This window comes from Odocoileus virginianus, chromosome 8 (genome assembly GCF_023699985.2).
Source record: "Odocoileus virginianus isolate 20LAN1187 ecotype Illinois chromosome 8, Ovbor_1.2, whole genome shotgun sequence".
NCBI lineage: Eukaryota > Metazoa > Chordata > Mammalia > Artiodactyla > Cervidae > Odocoileus > Odocoileus virginianus.
Window position 1 is genome coordinate 12,478,955 of NC_069681.1, and position 19,437 is coordinate 12,498,391.

Sequence of the window (19,437 nt, forward strand, 5' to 3'; positions counted from 1 at the left end):
ATGCTGAGTGACCGGAGCAGACCCCAGAGGCTGTACATACCGCGTGCTCCGCTGCCGCAGTGGTGTCCGACTCTGTGCGACCCCGTGGACTGCAGCCCGCCAGGCTCCTCCGTGCATGGGATTTCTGAGGCAAGAATACTGGAGTGGATTGCCATTGCCTTCTCCAGGGGATCTTCCTGAGCCAGGGATCGAACCCGGGGATTGACACAGGGATCGAGCGTCTCTTACATCAACCTGCACTGGCAGGTGGGTTCTTTCCCACTACTGCCTCCTGGGAAGTATATACTATGACTCCACTTACATGACTTCCTTGAAAAGGCAGAACCACAGGGACAGAAAACAAGTCAGCGGTTACGAGGAGTGGGGTGGACTAAAAAAGGGCATAAGAGCATTTGGCGGTGGTGGTGGTGATAGAATTGTTTTATACACTGATTGTGGCAGTGACTCACAGAACCCTCAAAAAAAGTCTTTTTCATTGTGCATAAATTTTCAGTGTGGTAATCTGAAGATAAATAGAAATTTCAAATATGGATATGCTTCCCCTGGATACCTAGAGATGCAAACAAAAGCCCACGACCTCACTCTCCCCACGGCAGAGACAGATTAACTCTGTCATCAGCTTCAGATCAGGTAAAGGCTATCGTGTTACCATGGATACCAGCTGTTACTTCGTTCTGTGTGAAACCTCTAATATGAAACTGTGATTCACATGCAGGGCAGTGGGGAGACTGAAAAACACCCAGACAAATTCACCCGAGGCTTTTTTCACTTTTCCGAACCCCGCCCATAATATTTCCTGTATGAATTCATGAGAAACCAAGTGAAGTCAGTGGACATATCCTTCAGGCATGAAAAGAAGAAAGGTTAGAGACTTTCTGGCTAAACTTGAAGGCAACTCTAAAAAACTGTACGCTAGTCCTAAGGCTATTAAGACTGTTTATATTGCTTCGTTTATTGCAGAATAATTTTCCCTAGATGGACTGCTAAAACAGTGACATGTGAGAGACCAACGCCCTCCTCTATCTGCTGACTTGCCTGGGAGATGATGACTTTCTGATTTACAAAGCAGACAGCGGGCAGATTGAGGGTGGGTTTCAAAGTTAGGAGAGTTCTTTAGAGGGGCTCAAATCAACAGGTTGAGGGAATTCATTCAAAGTGGGTAAGGTAGGAAAATGATTCTTAAGAAGCACATATATTTAAAAACTCTATTAAAGATGTGCTCCACAATAATCACCATGGGTCCACCTAAGGGCCAGTGACAATGAAAAGTGTACCTGCTGCCACTGACCTAGTGCGTCTCATGTGCTAAGGAGGTGCTACACGGACCCCTGGGGCATCCGTCTCCCACACGCTGCCCTGCTCTTTTCAACATCCGAGTTCCCCAGAGGCATTAGACTAGTTCTTGCCTGTGTACCTCTGTCCCTTCACTTCTCCATTCAACAAATATATTTTGACATCTCCTCTATGTGTGCTGTTGATGGAATTGTGCTCCCCTCCAAATTCAGAGTCACGTACAGATGTGAGAGAGTCACGGACAGATGTGAGAGCTGGACAATAAAGAAAGAAGAGTGCTGAAAACTGATGGCTTCAAACTGCAGTGCTGAAGACGACTCTTGAGAGTCCCTCAGAAAGCAAGGAGATCAAACCAGTCAACCTTAAAGGAAATCAACCCTGAATACTCTTTGGAAGGACTGTCGCCAAAGCTGAAGCTCCAATACTTTGGCCACCTGATGTGAAGAGCTGACTCACTGGGAAAGACCCTGACGCTGGGAAAGATTGAAGGCAGAAGAAGAAGAGGGTGGCAGAGGATGAGATGGTTTGATGGCATCACCAATTTAACGGACATGAACTTGAGTAAACTCTGGGAGACGGTGAGGGACAGGTAAGCCTGGTGTGCTGCAGCCCAGTGAATCGGACGTGACTTGGCTACTGAACAACCACCACCACCAAATCTATATGGCGATGTCCCAAACACCTGTACTTCAGAATGCAAACCTACGGATGCAAACAGAATCTGTGCAGATGCCGTGAGTTATTGAATAGTCTGGGCCCCTTAACCCTGTACAAATTGTGACTCAGGCATACACGCAAGGAGATGGTCATGTGACGACAAAGGCAGGGAGCGGGGTGATGTGTCTACAAGCTGAGGAAGGACAAAGCTTGCCAGCAAACCCACAGAAGCCAGGGGAGAGAAGGGAGCAGACACTCCCTTGGGTCCCACAGGGAACCAACTTTGCCAGCAACCTGGTCTTGCACTTCTAGGTCTAGAACTGTGACCATAACTTTCTGTGATTTAGACCAAACCAGAAGAAACCAAAACAGACCTCCAAAAACTCCCCTGTCCCCCAAACAACACAAACATAGGAAATGACACTTTCTACGGACAAGGAGATTCTGCAAACATGTAAGAGGCTGCAAGAAGAGAACTGCCCCTCTAAGGGGCTGGAGCTCAGTGAGGATGCCCAGCGCTGTGGACCAATGTGGACCAGGGCATGCTTCTTCCTGATGGGCCAGCCCACCCTGCTTCCTGACTTCTTTCACATTTGAACCTTCAGCTACCTTCAAGGTTTTGATCCACTTTTCAAGCAACCAGGGTCACCTTTCTTGGAGGAAAAGAGGGCCCCGTTGCAGGAGATACGAGATAGTAGCTTGTTGGCTAGATCTGGCGTCATGGTCCTCGGAGAAATGGCCAGACGCTCCTCTTGGCAAAGGCACTGCACACCCCTGATAGGACAGATGGACAACCCCAGGAGCCCCGTGTGGCAGCTGTTACACCGATTTTCAAGTGTGGGGCCCCGAGCCCCGCCTGTAATAACATTTTCCTGGCTGGCTCTGACCTCTGAATCTCGCTGATTTGTCTAACACACACTGTGAACATCAGCGAGTCGGGACTTAAAGCCAAGACGGCAGAATTGCTTTTAAATGGCAGGAGATGCTTAAGACAGGATTTCTGTGACTTGGTCATTAACTTGTTTACATTCCGATCTGTGCTTGCTTCTCACGTCCCTTCCTCTCAATTATTTTTTTCCCTCTCTTGATATCACAACCTATTTTTGGCAAAGGTTCAGTGGCAGTACACTTCTGTAGACAATTCAGGCTCCTGCTCTTAGACAGCAGTCAATATAGATGGGGGAATTTGAAAAAATATCCTACTCACTATATCATTTTCCATCAGCCTGCTTGTAATTCCCCCATTTAACGAAAAACAATCTTTCCTCCTCCCCCAAGAAAGGAGAGATTAAACTGATATATTCAGAGGAGTAACACAAATACCCTTGTGTGATGATAATTTTGGCTATACTATTCTCAGATAACTCAAAGGCCCAAACCCGTTGAGTATGTCACATATCAATTGATGCTTTCAGATATAAATCTAGATATGACTCTTTGATTTGACTGTCTGCAGCCAGTGCCTGGGTTGTCCCAGCCCTTGAGTGCTCATTCCCCGTAGTCCACATTCCTTCTTCCTACAGAGCCCATCACTTCTGTTTCTTTCTTACACTAGCTGGAAAGACTCAGATTTAATTTGAATGAGACCGACTGAAGCCTGTGGCTCTTTAACAAAAAGCAGAGACGTTGGCCTCTATCTGAAGCTGCCCATCGCCCTGAATTCAGGTCCTTCATCCCTCCCAACAGCAAACATTTCTGAAATACAGAGTGTTTTCATAGAACCGGTCTACATCTTAAGTATCACCCAGGAGAAGAGGAAATAAAAACAGTGTACGTGTTCATCGATCTCGAAAACAAACTCGACACGCTTTTATAAAAATCAGCCTGCTTGCTTGTCAGTGGAGACGTTCTAAGATTACAGAACGCTGGTGTCGTGATGGGCACAGATTTTCTAACCATTTGCCAGGGGGCCACACTTCACATGTGGAGTTTTCGATCCCTTAGATTCTCTTCCTTTCTTTCCCACCTCGAGGGTGTAGTTATTGATACTGCAACCTACTTCTTTGTGTGGCTTCTCCCCAGACCCTCTCCTCCCACAAAACTTCATCAGGATTTTGCGGATCCCACCGCTCAGCTTTTCTGCTGTCCCTTCTTCTCCTCCAGCTCCCCGCCCCACGCTCCCCGAGCACACGTGCCCCTCGCAGCGAGCACAGTACCTGCTGCATGCCGTGCATGGTCTGCTGCAGGAACTGCACCTGCTGGTCCTTCGTCAGGCTCTCCTCCGTCCGGAACAGCTGCTCCTTCTCCTGCTTCAGCAGCTCCACCTCGTTCCTGTAGGCATCCAGCTGCCATCGGAGGCTGTCGTTCTCCTCTTTAAGCGCATAGGCCTGGGCGGCCAGGGCTGCGGGGCAGACAGAACAAGTCCAAGTGAGTGACCGTCTCGCTGAGATGGAGCGCCTTTGGTGTTAAAGGGAGCCTCGCACCCCAATTTTTTTATTTTTTAATTTTTGTTGTTGTTGATGTGGACCATTTTAAAAGTCTTTATTGAATTGGTTACAGTATTGCTTCTGTCTTACGCTTTGGTTTTTTGGTGAGAGGCATGTGGGATCTAAGCTCCCCCACCAGGGATCAAACCCACACCTCTGGCACTGGAAAGCAAGGTCTTAACCACTGGATGGCCAAGGAAGCCCCCCGTCACTGATTCTTCACATTTGCGCCAAACTGAAATGCCCTACCCTGGGGTGCTGCTTGCTTTTACAGCTCACTTCTTTGGGAATGTGTTAGCAGTTCCGTCTGTCCCGTCTTACGGGTGCTTGTGGGTACAGGATGAATCCCTTCTGAATTCTTGTCTCCTGACCTCTGCCCCGGCCCTAGGCCCCCTCTCAGAAACTGATCTGTGATGGTGGTGATGACAGCACTCACAACTCCAGGCAAACACCCTATCTACCTTGTGACTGCCCTCTCCCTTTCGGCAGCATGGCTTCGCTCCCTGGAGGGCCACTTTCTTTCACGTCGTTCGTGGTCCCCCAGGTGGAAGCATGCAGCCCAGGGGAGAGGGGGGACTGATCCATTCCTTCCTGCTGAACTGCCGGGACAGACTGCACAAGTCTGTTAGTTCCTTCTAACTGCTCTCAGGACGGAGGCCTGGTTCCATCTGTTTCACCAACAGTTTCCTACCCTACTCCTTCCTGAAACCTGACCCTCTCTAAGTGGAAGTTCAGAGCTCACTCACCTCCCCACCGGACTGAGAAAGCAGGACAGGGAATTCAGGGCCTTACACCTCTCACGGCTCCAAAAATAACTGAAGTGGAGTACGGAGGAGTGAACGGTACCAAGGAAAACTGCGGGTGGGGATTCCCTTTCGTCATTTCTAGCTGACGACTTGGTGGTCTCCCCAGCAGTCATAACAGCTTTCTGAGCTCTCACCATACAACAGACACTGGACCACACACTCACTCACTCCATCTCCCCCATCAGCTTCTGATGCGGGTGCTGTTCTTACTACTCCGCTTTACAGATGAGAAAAATGAGGTACTTGGATGTTAGAGAACTTGTCTGATTTCACAGAGAAAGCATCATCAACAGCCTTCAAACCCAGGTTGGGCTCCAGAGTCTCTGCTCCCAGTCACCGGGCTATTCGGCCAGCCCAATAGGTTTAGTTCTGAACAGATTATTTTAAAAGAACCCCCAATTCTCTCTGCTTTTTTTTTAACCAGTCTTCCATATTTTCTCTGCCTCCTTCAGAAAATCCATTCGCTACTTTTGTAAGCAAGATAAAACGGAAGATATTTCAAAAGTCTGTTATAAGAAGCTTCTTTAAAGATGTGACTTCTGGTTTGTAAGAACATGGTGTGGAGTCTCTCTCCAGCAGGTTCTTGGTCCAGGATCATTTCCACTCCACCCCCCAGCAATAATACCCCAACTCCAGAGCCAGATCAAGGTCAGCTTCTCAGGTCACAGTTCCACCATGAACAGGTGACAGATGTGTACAGAGGTGCTCTGAAAATCCACTGAGTTCTCTCCTCAAATAACCACCATCAAACTACATCAATAGTACTTTAACAGTTGAATGTTTCATGGTATTCTACTTTGTAAAACTGATGATATATAGTACACACTGAAATAATAATCAGATAGAACATGCAATTAACCAGAAAATTCCCTACCTCAGACCATCAGGGACCAACCAGTCAACGAACATTCAGCCTGTCTGGGCCTCTTGGATCACAAAAACAAGGAGACAGAGTACATCTCTCCTCTCAAAGAACTTGAGATACAACAGAAACCTACAAGTTTGAAAGGAACGTACTCAGAGGAAGAGAGAAGAGGCTAATACCTGAAATGTGTGTGCTCTGTGCTAAGTCACTCAGTTGTGTCTGACTCTTTGCGACCCTGTGGACTGTAGCCCACCAGGCTCCTCTGTCCATGGGGATTCTCCAGGCAAGAATACTGGAGTGGGTTGCCATGTCCTCCTCCAGGGGATCTTCCCAAGCTAGGAACTGAACCCATGTCTCTTACATCTCCTGTATTGGCAGGTGGATTCTATACCACTAGTACCACCTGGGAAGCCCGTAATAGGCACTCAAAAAATGTTGGCTGGATAAATAAGTGAGCGACCAACTCAGTGTCAGCGTTTATGGCAGGGGAATCCATCCTACAGGAATTCACAGGAGAGAAAGGAGAAGGCAGATGGGAATAATAAAGGAGGGCTTTGAAGGCTGAAAGCCCACAAACTGGTGAAGGGCATTTCAGTCAGGAACAAGAGCTGAAGCAAAACCCAGAGATGGGAACAAAAGGCAGACTACTTGGGGCAGGAAGCAGGCAAGCTTGATCAAAAGTGCAAGAGTCCGTCTGGAAGCAGTGAGAGAAAGGTGAGCCGCACTGCATGATGAGGGGGGATGGAAGCCAGCTGGACCTCTGGGCCAACGGGGCGCCCACTTGAGCACTGCTGAAGGCGCCTGGCAGTGGAAGATGTGACGAAATCGGTGATTTAGGAAGATTGGTTTGGCAACGGTGCGTGGAATGAACTGGAGGCTGAAGAGGATGAGTAAAGGAAATTTTTATTTGCTGTATATGTACGTGCAAAACCCAAGAAGTGCCAGTTTTACAGTTTTCAGGGACTGACTCATAAATCAGAAACGACCCAGGGTCTAGCTTGGAGTATGGGCTGAGTGTGTGCACGAGTGCTAAGTCGCTTCAGTCGTGTCCGACTCTGCAACGCTATGGACTGCAGCCCGCCAGGCTCCTCTGTCCCTGGGACTCTCCAGGCAAGAACACTGGAGCAGGTTGCCATGCCCTCCTCTAGGGGATTGTCCCAATTCAGGGATCGAACCTGCGACTCCTGCACTGCAGGCAGATTCTTTACTACTAGCCACCAGGGAAGCCCAGACTATGAGTCAGTTGTTTTCTAAACATGGTACAGCCCAACATCAGATCCTGTCCACATCCTGAGGTGCCGACTCCTGGCAACCCAGTTCACCAACCCCTAAGGAAATGGTTACCAGGCATCATTTAAGAGAGGGATGTTGTAATAGGGCAAAATTACAGAAAACGCAAATGACAGAAAAAGTGTTGGCGCTACAGAAGCACGTTACTACATTTAGCAGCATTCAAAGACACTTAAGTCATTTCCTTAGGAAGCTCTATTTGGCCCCTTCTCAATTCAGAGTGGCATTTTTATTATCATAACTGATAGCAGGTGTTTGTGAAGAAATCGATTAGTATGCAGAGATGGAAATTACATTTTCCAAATGAATTGCCGAGTCTGCAAGATATGCTGAAATCTGGGTAGCAAAATGCAAGCAGCTATAAAGCATGTGCCAGCAACATTATTTAAATAAATTGTCTGAACATAAATACATAGAGGGAAGTGCACCATCCATTATTTTAGGACTTCTCTTAGAATGGCACAGCTGACAGCTCTTACTCTTGGCTTGAGTTGAGTGACCACTGCTCCTGCCAAGTAGGATACAACGTCGTTTGCATTTCTGGAATAGGCATGTGATATCATCATATTAAAAAAGACGAAAAAAATCCAGCAGGTGTAACTCTATCCACTCTCATCCCCCGTCCCCCGCCTCCCCCCTCCCCCAATCAATACCATAGCCAACTCCATCAACATTTATATAATTGGGGCATATAACTGATTTACATTCCTTATTAAGTGATTTCAAGCCTGATATCTGCAAAAAAATCTTGGTTTCTCATGTGGCCGCAAAGTGGTTATTTTCTAAAGGGTGAGAAATTGTCTATTGACTCCACTTAACTTTTGGCCACCTATTTGTAAACATTTTTCAGCATCATGCTGCATGGATCTGCCCCTCAGATGAGGCTTCCTGGAAGAAGTTAGATTATGTTTCTTGGACCCGAGCTCTAAAGGAAACAAAAAATCCTAATCATTTCTAACTTAATATCATTTCTTGGTGTATTCAAAATTCAGAAATTTGAAATGTCTACCTTTTCTTTTCTCTCTTATTTTCTAGGATACTGTATTAAACAGTTTTGAAAATGTATAATGAAGCTTCCATGATAAAATTTACCCTTGAATTACATTCGATTACAATACAAATGGCAACAAACCTACCATTCAAATAAGCAGGATTAAAAATAAAATGACAGTAGGCATCTTTTGGTAGGAATTCCTGTGGAGTATGCACTGTGTTACAACAAATAGAATATTTAACACGTGGATTATTGACTTTCAACAAAATTTAAAGAAAAAGAATACAGGGAGACACTTTAAATGTAAACTATTCTGAACATAACTGAATTTTGCTTTGTTGATTTTAAGTGAAAGTCACTCAGTCATGTCCAATTCTTTGTGACCCCATGGACTACACAGTCCATGGAATTCTCCAGACCAGAACACTGGAGTGGGTAGCCGTTCCCTTCTCCAGGGCATCTTCCCAACCCAGGGATCGAACCCAGGTCTCCTGCATTGCAGGCAGATTTTCCTACCATCTGAGCCACAAGGGAAGCCCAAGAACATTGGAGTGGGCAGCCTATCCCTTCTCCAGAGGATCTCTCTGGCCCAGAAATTGAACCCAGGTCTCCTGCATTACAGGTGGAATCTTTACTGGCTGAGCCGCCAGGGGAAAGCACTACTGTATCTGAGGGTGTCTACAGATTATCATTCATTCATTCACCAATCAGCTGTGTGAAGCCACATTGCGGGGAGCTGTGACCTCCAGGAGGGTAAAGCTGATGCAGGCATCGGCTCATACTTGCTCAGGACCTTAGAAAAATTCTGTTACAGGGATTTTCTGATTGGATCAAAACGGAAATAAAGACACTGGAAAAACCCTGCTAAACAAGATTAAATTCCACTTCAAAAATTAGCACTAGACTACTAAAACTAACCAAAGCGTATGAAAGTTGATCCAAAGATTGAATTGCACAGCTGTAAACGAGGTTTAAAGGCATTACAGCACCTCACTGCACTCTTGACTAGATCCTATATAAACCATTATTCTTCATATTAATTATGGTCAGGGTGACCTCCTCTTCCGACTTCTCTATTACTTACTGTGTTTCCATGGGAACAGATAATGGCATGCTTAACTTCTTTAAGTAAATAATCTGGTGAAAGCCTTGAAATCTCTCTCTTAGCAGCCTGAGCCAGCCTCAGAAAAATAATTAGCACTCTATGGAAATATGTAAGTTATTTTGGGTTATGTCCCAGTAAGCTGACAGTATGTTAATATCTTTTTCCTGCTCAGGCAAGATGTAACTAAATAATCAAACACTGTAACATATTGTTTCTAACAATATCTGGATTTCTTGAGAACTGTTTGTCTTGGTGTCATTGGGGGACTCTGTGTTTAATATCTCCCCCTCCACTCTGCCAGCTGTCCTCCTGGAATGCCAGGAGGACGCTGCTGAGCTGTTCATTGCCTCATCATGTGCAAAGAGCATCTTTTCCAAGGATTTCATCAGCTGCAACCAATATAGGCACTTGTGCTAATAGGTCCAGAGCCCAGGATGACGGGATGGGTCTGAGACCTGGAAGATACAGCCGCTGTATCTGTTTGCCTTCCAGCTCCCACAGCCCCGGGCACCTAGGCACCAGGCTCCATCTGCCTCCCTGCGCCTGCTCTTCTTCTTGAAGGGCGCCTGGGGTGTCCAGTTGCTCTGAGGTGGCACAGATACCACGCTGTGTGATGCTTTTCTCTGCTTGGTGAAGCTCCTTCTTGAGGGGTGACCGGGCCAGGAACTGCCATCTGACTGGTTCTCACCGACGCAGCGTGAGGGGTGGGAGGTGTGCCTTCTGCTCAAGCCCTCATTCTCTTCTTTCTGCTGAAACGGGTCTGGGTCTCTGAATCACTGCATGGAGGGAAGTTGCCCAGGGACCAAAAATACCTGCTTTGGACTCTACTGTGCCCAAGAAACAAGCTTTCTTTGGGTAAAGCCATTTGAAGATTTGGGACTTAATTGTAAAGCAGCTGACATTATTCTACCCCAGTTTCCCAAATACTGGCTTGGATCAGAAACTGCCAGTGGGTGTGTTTAACGTATTTCTCGGTCCTCGCCCCAAAGTTTCCAATGGGATTATGTTGAGGATGCGGCCTGAGAATCTGCGTTTCTCCAAGTTCCCCGTGATGCTGATGTTGCTGGGGCCAAGACCACGCTAGAGAGCTGTGGCTCAGACCATGGCTCCGTCTACTGCTTGGCTTCTGAACTGGGGCTACAGTTGGCTTGTTTGGACAAATACTTCTGAGAGCACCACAGGCTCAGCCTGGCCTTCTGGTTTCATTCCTTGACCTTCTGAATGAGCCCCAGCCCAGTGATCTGCACCAGGGTAGGCACTCCTGTCCCAGCCCTGTCCCCATGCCCCAGCTACCTCCTTACGAAAAGGGGGAGATCTGAGTAGAAGATACAGTCACCACCACTTTCCTTTCCCTGTTTTTTTCACCGGCAGTACCAGCGGGCATAGCAGTAGTAATGAAAACAGCAATAGCAGTAGTAATAGCTAAGGATGTTATGTGCCTAGGCTGGTGATTTGCACAATCTCCTTCTGCCCTCGTGGAAACATGATACAGTAAATACGACCATTATTTCTTTTTTCCAGGAGATGGGACTAAGTTTGAGAGACCTGGAGGTTACACAGCTGGCTGGAGGCACAGGGTTTATCCCCAGCAGGGAGCGCTCCAGAATCTGCACTCCCAAAAGTAATGCCACTGGGGTGGCCTCGCACCCTAAGTGCTGCAGCTTGAGAGCAAAGGGAACCAGGGGCCCTGCTGCAGGGCCTGATCTGTTCCTAACAGAGGTGGACACTGCCTTGCTGGCTCCGTTTGGCGACCGTTCCACAGGAAAGGGGCTCTGTTATGGAGGCAGAGGGGATGAGACTGTTTTAAAACAATCACACACAGATCTTCTGCAGGAGCTGTTTGGGAATAAGCCATGTGGAAGTTAAACTAAGGCTTCTGGAGTCTTGAGGCTTGACTTGATCCACTCGGCAGGGATCCTGTCTTTTGTGCTGTGTCCCTCCTTCTATGAAACAGCGGCACTGAGGCTACCAACCATTGAGCATCTGGGTTTTGGCCAGTTAGTGAGGCTCCCTGCCTTGACCACAAGTGTATGGCTTTATTTCTGAGCTTCTATTGTGTTCCACTGCTCTATATGTCTGCTTTTGTGCCAGTCCATACTATTTTGATGGCTGTAGCTTTGTAGTACAGACTTAAGTGATGAAGTCTGATTCCTTAAGCTCCACTCTTCTCTCACAGAAAACTCTAATTTGAAAAGATACATGCACCCAATGTTCATAGCAAGACTATTTACAACAGCTAAGACATGGAAGCAACTTAAGTGTCCATCAACTTATGCATCCATCATAGATGAATGGATAAAGATGTGGTATATATACACAATGGAACACTACTCAGCCATAAAAAAGAATGAAACATGCCATTTGCAGCAACATGCATGGACCTGGAGTTTATCACAGTAAACGAAGTAAGCCAAAGACAACTATCATATGATATCACTTATATATGGAATCTTAAAAAAAGTAAGCTTATTTACAAAATAGAAATAGACTCACAGACATAGAAAAGCTATGGTTACCAGAGGGGAAATGGTGAGAGATAAATTACGAGTTTAGGATTAAAACATGTACACCAATATATAGAAAATAGATAACCAACAAGGACCTACTATATAACTCAAAGAACAATATTCATGATCTTGTAATAACCTATAGTGGAAAAGAATCTAAAAAAGAACACACACACTCACACACTTGTGTGTGTGCTAAGTCGCTTCAGTCATGTCCAACTCTTTCCAACCCTATAGACCACAGCCTGCCAGGCTCCTCTGTCCAAGGGATTCTCCAGGCAAAGACACTGGAGTGGGTTGCCATGCCCTTCTCATATATATATATATATATATAAACTGAATCACTTTTTGCACATCCGAAACTAACACAACATGGTAAACCAACTGTATTTCAATACAATTTTTTTTAGAAAAGGCTCTATGAAGACAGCCAGGTCCAAGGGCGCAGGCTGCTCTTGCTGTCCTGAAGGACGTTCCAGCGCATGCCACACCCATCTGAACTCCCCTGTGCTGTGCTTTCCTAAGTGTCTTCAGCTGGAGGAAAGGTGGTAGAAACCCCACTTCCACAGATTCCCCTGGTCTGAATGGGCTCAGAAAGGTCCAGGACCAGATGGCCCTCAGATGACGGGACAAAGCCCTGGCTCCTCGGGCTGGTGTCACGGCATGCCTCCCAGCATCCCGGCACAGGGCGAGGGAGCATCAGACGCCTGCCTCGCAGCCAGGCTCCTGCTAGACAGCCTCTCCTGCTCCCGACAAACGAAAATCGATCTGTTTTCCAGCAACACCTGTGTCGCCACTGAAGCAGCAATCTTCCTCCAACTGCTGGCGGAAATTCCTTCTGTTACAGTTTTTCAGGGTTATTATTATTATAACTTAGCATTGACATAACATTTTCTGTTTGCAGCGTCTGTGCATTAGCTGTGATTAGGGAGAGCTCACCAGAGCACAATGCAGTGTCTATTTCCATCTTTGTGTGAGGTCAGTGGAATAAGGGTAATTTGCAGAGTGCAGGTAAGCTGGATCCTGTTATTATAATGGCTTGTGTGAGTCTGCAGGCACAACTGGAGGCAGGCGACTTGGGAAAAGGAAAAAAAAACCTTCCACCGCCCTGTTCACAGAGCTCCTCCTAAGGAGGCGATCTGCTGGGGGCCGTGACTATGCTGTGCCCCTGGGCCAGTGACGCTGCTGAGGACTGATCTCACACCTTCCTGCTTTCCCATCGACGTGATTATATCTGATACCCCCCGCACCCCCAACTCTCCCATTCACTGTCCTGGAGGGAAGTGATAGAAAGAGGCACACTTGTTGCTTCCAGGAGCAGGGTGAGTCTGTTATTTTTCTAAAGGGCTGACGGATGCCACGATTGGGGATGCAGTGTCCTGCCAACCTCAGCTCCTCGCCTGCTCTAGGCGAGCACAGGTGCCTGATCTCAGCGGCTCGGTGCCCAGTGATGGGAGAAAATGACAGGCATGCATGGACCTGGGGGTCCCTCACCTGCTCTCCCCGCCCCAGGCTGTGGTGGTCGGACCGAGGGAGAGGCTGGGAAAGGAGCCCGGGGAGGCCCTTCCGAAGAAGGCAGGCTCCCACTGTGAAAGGCTGCAGGACGCAGGAGCGGGCCGCCGCGCCGTGAGGGTCACGTTCGCCACGGACCCGAGGAGCCGGCGCCCGGCGACAGGGCGAGAGGGATGCGGGGAGGGGAGGAGGCTGGGCTGCCGAGGCCCCGTCTGCGGTCGCCACGGCGGAGGCGTCAAGGGCGGCATTTCTCCCACTCTCGCTTTGACTTCAGTTTGCTTTTCCACTTCCGGTCCCTATTTCGATTTCCAAGGCGCTCGACTACCTTTTCCCCCAACTCTCTGAAGGCTTGAAGGTTTCTTTTTGAAGGCCCTCAGGCTTAAGACCGAGATCCGTCCCAGAAGGACGCAGGTTTTCGGGAACAAGGTCCCCCACCCTGGCCATGCCCTCGCCCCCCAGACAGCAGCCCTCTCCGGGGACGATGCTCCGCCCTCACTCGCGGTTCTCCAGGGAGGACAGCTTCAAACAGCAAGCCTTTCCCTCCTCTCCCTTCCTCGCCTCGCTCTCCTCCCGACCGGCAGATTTCTTTCCCTTTTAACAAACAGTCACTTCCAATTTTCTTCAAGAAACCTTTCCCTCAAGGAATGATGCTTTTTCTACTTGTAACCCCCTACACACACCCGTGTGCACACACACATTCGCGCGCGCGCACACACACACACACTCTCTCTGTCTGGTTTCTACCACACAAGACACACCCCACTCTGAAATGTGCCGTGGAGGTCACCCCACGTGTGAAGTGTGTGCTCAGCCCTAGACGCCATCCTCCACAAGGAAGAGCGGCTTTTTCCACAAAGAGGTTATTAAAACAGCAAACACCTGGGATAACACAGATGAGCTAAAAAGAAAGCCTCTCACTCCCGGCAGATTTTGTGCCAAGAATAAACTCTACCCAGTCTAAGGAACAAGAACCGAGGCTGGCGGGGAGTCGGGGGCAGTGAATTCCCCCCCACCAGCCTTGTCACCAATGCTGAGACCGGTGGAAGCTCACATGTTGTGTCTGGCATCGGGACAAAAGACTACTGCCTTCTCTCGATGCATAACCAAGGTGGAATGACACCAATGTGTGTGTGCCACCAAGTCGTGTCTGACTCTTTATGACCCAGCCCATGGACTTTGCGACCCCATCAGGCTCCTCTGTCCATGGGATTCTCCAGGCAAGAATACTGGAGTGGGTTGCCGTTCCCTTCCCCAGGGGATCTTCCCGAGCCAGGGATCGAACCCATGTCTTCCACGCTGCAGGCAGATTCTCCACCACTGAACCACTGGGGGGCCCAGAATGACATGTCTCCAGGCCAGCTGTCCTCCAAGTTTGCTCCACACACAGCCATCGCCTGTCCCACCTTGGTGTCTCGTAAACGAGAGTTCCTGGACCCATCCCAGCTCTGCGGCGTCTGAGCTTCTGCCACGGGGTCTGAGGTTGTGCATTTCAGCAAGCTTCGAGAATGACTCTAATGCCAAAGTTTTAGGACCACTTCCCCAGCCTTTAGGGACCAGACCCCTGGTTTCTTCGTAAGGTGCTTTCAGGCTTGTGCTTCTTTCATTGTTTTTTGACACCTGCTTCCTCTCAGCCTTTTCCTAACGGCTTCTGTTACTGAAAGGAATTTTCCTCTCTCCAGCTTCCACCGTCCAGCTTGGCTTTCCAGGATTTTCTGCCTTCTGCTCTGCCTTCTCACATTTCGCTCATCTATCTCCCTGCTCCTCTGAACGCTGCTTACTGCCCTTCCCGTGATGATATTGTGACTGAATGCTTTCATAAATCCTCCAGGCAGTGTCTCCAAAACACATTTCTCTGATCTACTAGATGTGGTTGTGTATTACTTTTTCTTGCAGCCGTATTTCTGGAGAGATTGTGGCTGCAGCGGGTTTGTGGCCTGTACCCAGGAGAGGCTGGGCTGCACCCTCGTGCTGGGGGCGGGGAGGGAGGGCGGCAGTAATCGCCCTTGACCGAGAGTCCTTGGACCAGCCTCTCCCTGGAGGAGCGGAGACCCTCTCTGAGTGCAAGTTCTCCTGAAACCAGTCGGTAGGTCCTATGAGGCCTTTCTCTTTGGCCAAGGCCCAGACACCCCTGCTTCCTTCTCTCACAGCTGATAGATGAGAAAACAGCCCCTGGCTGTTCTCCCAGCATCAGAGAAGAGCAGGAACTCTCTCCTTGGCTCTCATCCCATCTTTCTGCATCAGGCTACTTTCCTTTTTCTTCCCAGCTAGTTGTTTTTTTCCAATTAACCCAGGGCTACTAGCATGCATTGCACAAAGATATGGGGGGAATTCTCCACCTGGGTCATGCATGCCATACTTAAATAAACTACCTCCCTTTTTTCTCTCTTTGGTCTTTTATCATTGCCTATCTCAGTTGCTTCCTCTCGACTAAACATTTTTATCTTCTACTGCAATTTCATTTTCTTCTTGTTCTCTCTGGGGGTACAGTTGCTTTACAATGTTGCGCTAGTTTCTGCTGTACAACCAACGGAATCAGTTATACATTTACATATATCCCCCTCCCTCTTGGGCCTCCCTACCTCCCACTCCCCATGCTACCCCTCTAAATCCCCACAGAGCCCTGAGTATAGCTCCCTGTTTGTTACCTTCAATGTCTTTTTTTTTTCTTTTCCATCTATAATTGACAGCCATCAATTCTCCTGTCACAGGCCAGTGATTTCCAATCCTTTGCACATCAGACCTGCCTGAGGAGTACTGTAATGACAGATGTACCTGGGCATTAACCTCCAGGCACTGGTGTTGTGCAAAGCTTCCCAGGTCAGCCCCGCTCGCAGCTGGGGCTGGGAACTGCTCATTTCAGCTTCTGTGATTGCTCAGCGGTATCTGTTCTCCACCTTGTCAGGGTACCACTTGCAAAATGCCCTGGAAGCCCTTAATTGGTTACTTCTTACAAAGTCGAGGAAACCCTCTTAGGATGAACCTTATGTTACTGCCAAGAGTGCTGAGGCTTGGAGAAGGGACATCACTGGCTGAGCCATGCTGCAAACAACTCAAAACTCCCTTGTCTGGTTTGGAGTTATTTCTGAACTCTGTGCGGTGAATCTAACATCTCTCTTCCAGCAACACCGATTCTCACTCATGTGGGCCACTTTCTCAGAGCTTTTCTAATGGTTTGACCATTCAGGTGAGGTGGTCTTCAAAAGAGCATCAGGGTGAGGTTGGCATCCCTTAGTCAGGCCCAGAAAATGGGAAGGAAATGTGAGACACAGCCTCTCAACACTTATTTTCCAGGACTTCCCTGGCAGTCCAGTGGTTGGACTCCATGCTTCTGCTGCAGCAGGTGTGGGTTCAATCCCTGGTTGGGGAATGAGGATCCCACGTGACACGAGGTGTGGCCAAACAAACAAAAAACTTACTTCCAAAACTCATGTTCTCTCCTCCAGCCAGACGGCTTCAGCTGGATACTTCTTCAGCTGGACACCTCTTTTCATTACTTCTTTTCATCCCTAGAGCTTGAGTGTGACCAAATTCTGCTTTAACAACCTCAGCATTCATCTTCTTGGAGTCCTTGGGCAGGGAAAAGTGCGTGTGTTTCATAAACTGTCTGGATGGCTAAATTATAGCATATTTTTCCCTGAGAGAGAGTTGTTCAGATATTAAAACCCACTATATATTGAGTGTGATTGTGCGTCTCACATCCCCACAAATAGCAGTTTTTGCTTTGCTCATTAAAATGAGGTTTCTGATGGGGATAATTTTTCAGGTAGCAATGTTTTATTCTTACTGGTGACGCCTTAGGATCCCTCTGCAAGTACTGAAGCTCCAGTTCAGCACAATTAATCAGACACTAAATGCTTTAAAACAGCTCTGCCCCTTTTTCTAATTGAGAAATAGTGCTGTTTGGGCAAGTTGAGAAGGTGACCTTGATTGAATTAGAAAGGTCAGGGACAGAACAGACTTCAAGCTCATATTCAATGATTTTAAAAAGAAATGACTTCCCTCCAATTAAGCACGAATTAGCATGAAATATTTTGTTTCTGAAAGGTGAAAAGATTTCCCCCGAGAAAGCAGTTCTATCCTTACTAGCTTTTTATTGAAAGCGGGAGAGAAGGTGCCATGGATGGTTTTACAACAAATGCTTTGTTAACATGGTGTTGATGGCCTGGCATCAATTATACTATTCCTCTGGAGCCTAAATGTTATATAGAATGGGCAAAAAGTCCAATCTAGGTTTTGATTTCTATTTCAAAAGCTCAAGGACCTAATAACTTTCTGTTACTACCAAAAGAAAAAAAAAAGCTTTATTTTTCCATCTGCAATCATCTCAACCTAGTTCCAGGAGAAAAATGGTTTCAAACATTACCTGACATATTTCTTTGTTGTTTACCCTTTTAGCTCCATCCATCACCTTGCCAAGTCTCCCATCCTTTAATGTCCTGAAAGAACACACCCTTCTTCCTGCTCTAAACAGTAACATGCAGATGTCTCTGCATAATTCTGGAAGAAGCTCCCACAGAGAAGAGAGGAGGGACAGGACACTCGCGGTGATTCAGGGACCACCACATGTATCTGAGGGCAGCAGTCCCCAGAGGACGCTGGCTGGACCATTTTGCATCTCAGTGTCTGCCCTTGTCAACCTCAGAGCATCATATAGACACAGATTATACAATGTGTAACATTGAGGCAGAGCAGTATTAGAAAGAGAGAAGGGGCTTTAAAGCTCCATGCCAGTTATGAGACTTGGGGCAATTAGTCAACCTCTCTTAGACCTCAGGCTTCTCATCTGAAAAACATGATCAGTACTGGGAGGATCAAACAGATAATAGATTTGTTTTTTTTTTTTTTTTTGTCTAAGCTGAAAAAAATATCCTTCAACAGATTAAAAAATTAGTTGAATTGGTTCTTCCTAGTTTTTATTTCCGGTCCATTTGTTTAACAAATTCTTGTCCATTGACTGTGTACCCTGCAAGGTGCTGGCCATTAAGGGAGGTTAAAAGATCCTGACCTAGTCCTGTAGATGGGGTAGAAAGTCTTCCATCTCACCTTTATTTACTTAAACAAACAAACAAAAACCAACCAAACTTTCTCCAGGATGACAGAATTCAGCTGAATAGATTTACCCTTCTTTTCAGACCCTGTGAGAGTTTATCAGCTCGTTTTGGCTGTGCCTTCTGAGAGTGCAGAGAGCAGGCACAGTATGGACCCATGATCCAGTGTTATTCCAGGGAAAGGAGATCTCTGATAGGTACTGGGATTTTTCAGAGTAGGAAAACAATACACTCAGTTCAAAGACTAAGTATTAAACAGTCTTACAAGACTTTGCTAACTTTTCCTCCTTAATAGGGCACTGCAAGACATGATATCATGGTCCCATATACGTTGTAAGTAATAGTTCACTAAATATTTGCTTTTGTTTTATCATTGCTTTATATTATGGCATTGCTTAAGACAATTTCAAGGAAACAAAGAGCTGAGGATAGAGAAATGGCTAGCTTTACAACTTTCAGATTATATAACTAGAAGAAAAGTCTAGAATGGCAGGTGGAGACTTCTTAAACAACTGACTGGCAAATCACTAAAGAAAAGAATAGCTCTTAAGAATAACAAAATGAAGCAATTATCCTTCAATTAAAAAACTAAAAAAAAAAAAAAAGAATTAAATAGCTTATCCTGCTTCCAAGAGATTTGCCAAATTCGTGTTACCACTTAAGTTTAGCTTAAAAACTTGTAATTACAAAAAAATCACTAATACAAACTTGCAGAATTTATTCAGCATTCCAGCTACTTATTGTTGGGTGTAAAAACTACATTTTTGTCATTATAATTTTGGATATGGGATAAGAAAGGAGAGGTCATAATACTTTCAAGATCTCTTTCCAATCAAAACATGCCCGAGTGTGTGCATCTCAGTAAGATTACTACTGTAGATGCTCTCCTTAAGACTTTTATTTTCCAGATTGATTGAGGGGTACATCTCATAAA

The 19,437-nt window shown here is 46.9% G+C and overlaps 1 protein-coding gene across 2 annotated transcripts in view; it reads right to left on the reverse strand.

The window, feature by feature from the left end:
* ENOX1 (ecto-NOX disulfide-thiol exchanger 1) overlaps positions 1–19,437 on the reverse strand; it is a 290,859-nt gene that overhangs the window by 100,716 nt on the left and 170,706 nt on the right. For both annotated transcript variants that reach the window (XM_070471188.1, XM_070471187.1), the window contains exon 10: positions 4,107–4,291. In XM_070471188.1, the coding sequence (XP_070327289.1) occupies positions 4,107–4,291 (185 nt within the window). The remainder of the gene's footprint in view (positions 1–4,106; positions 4,292–19,437) is intronic.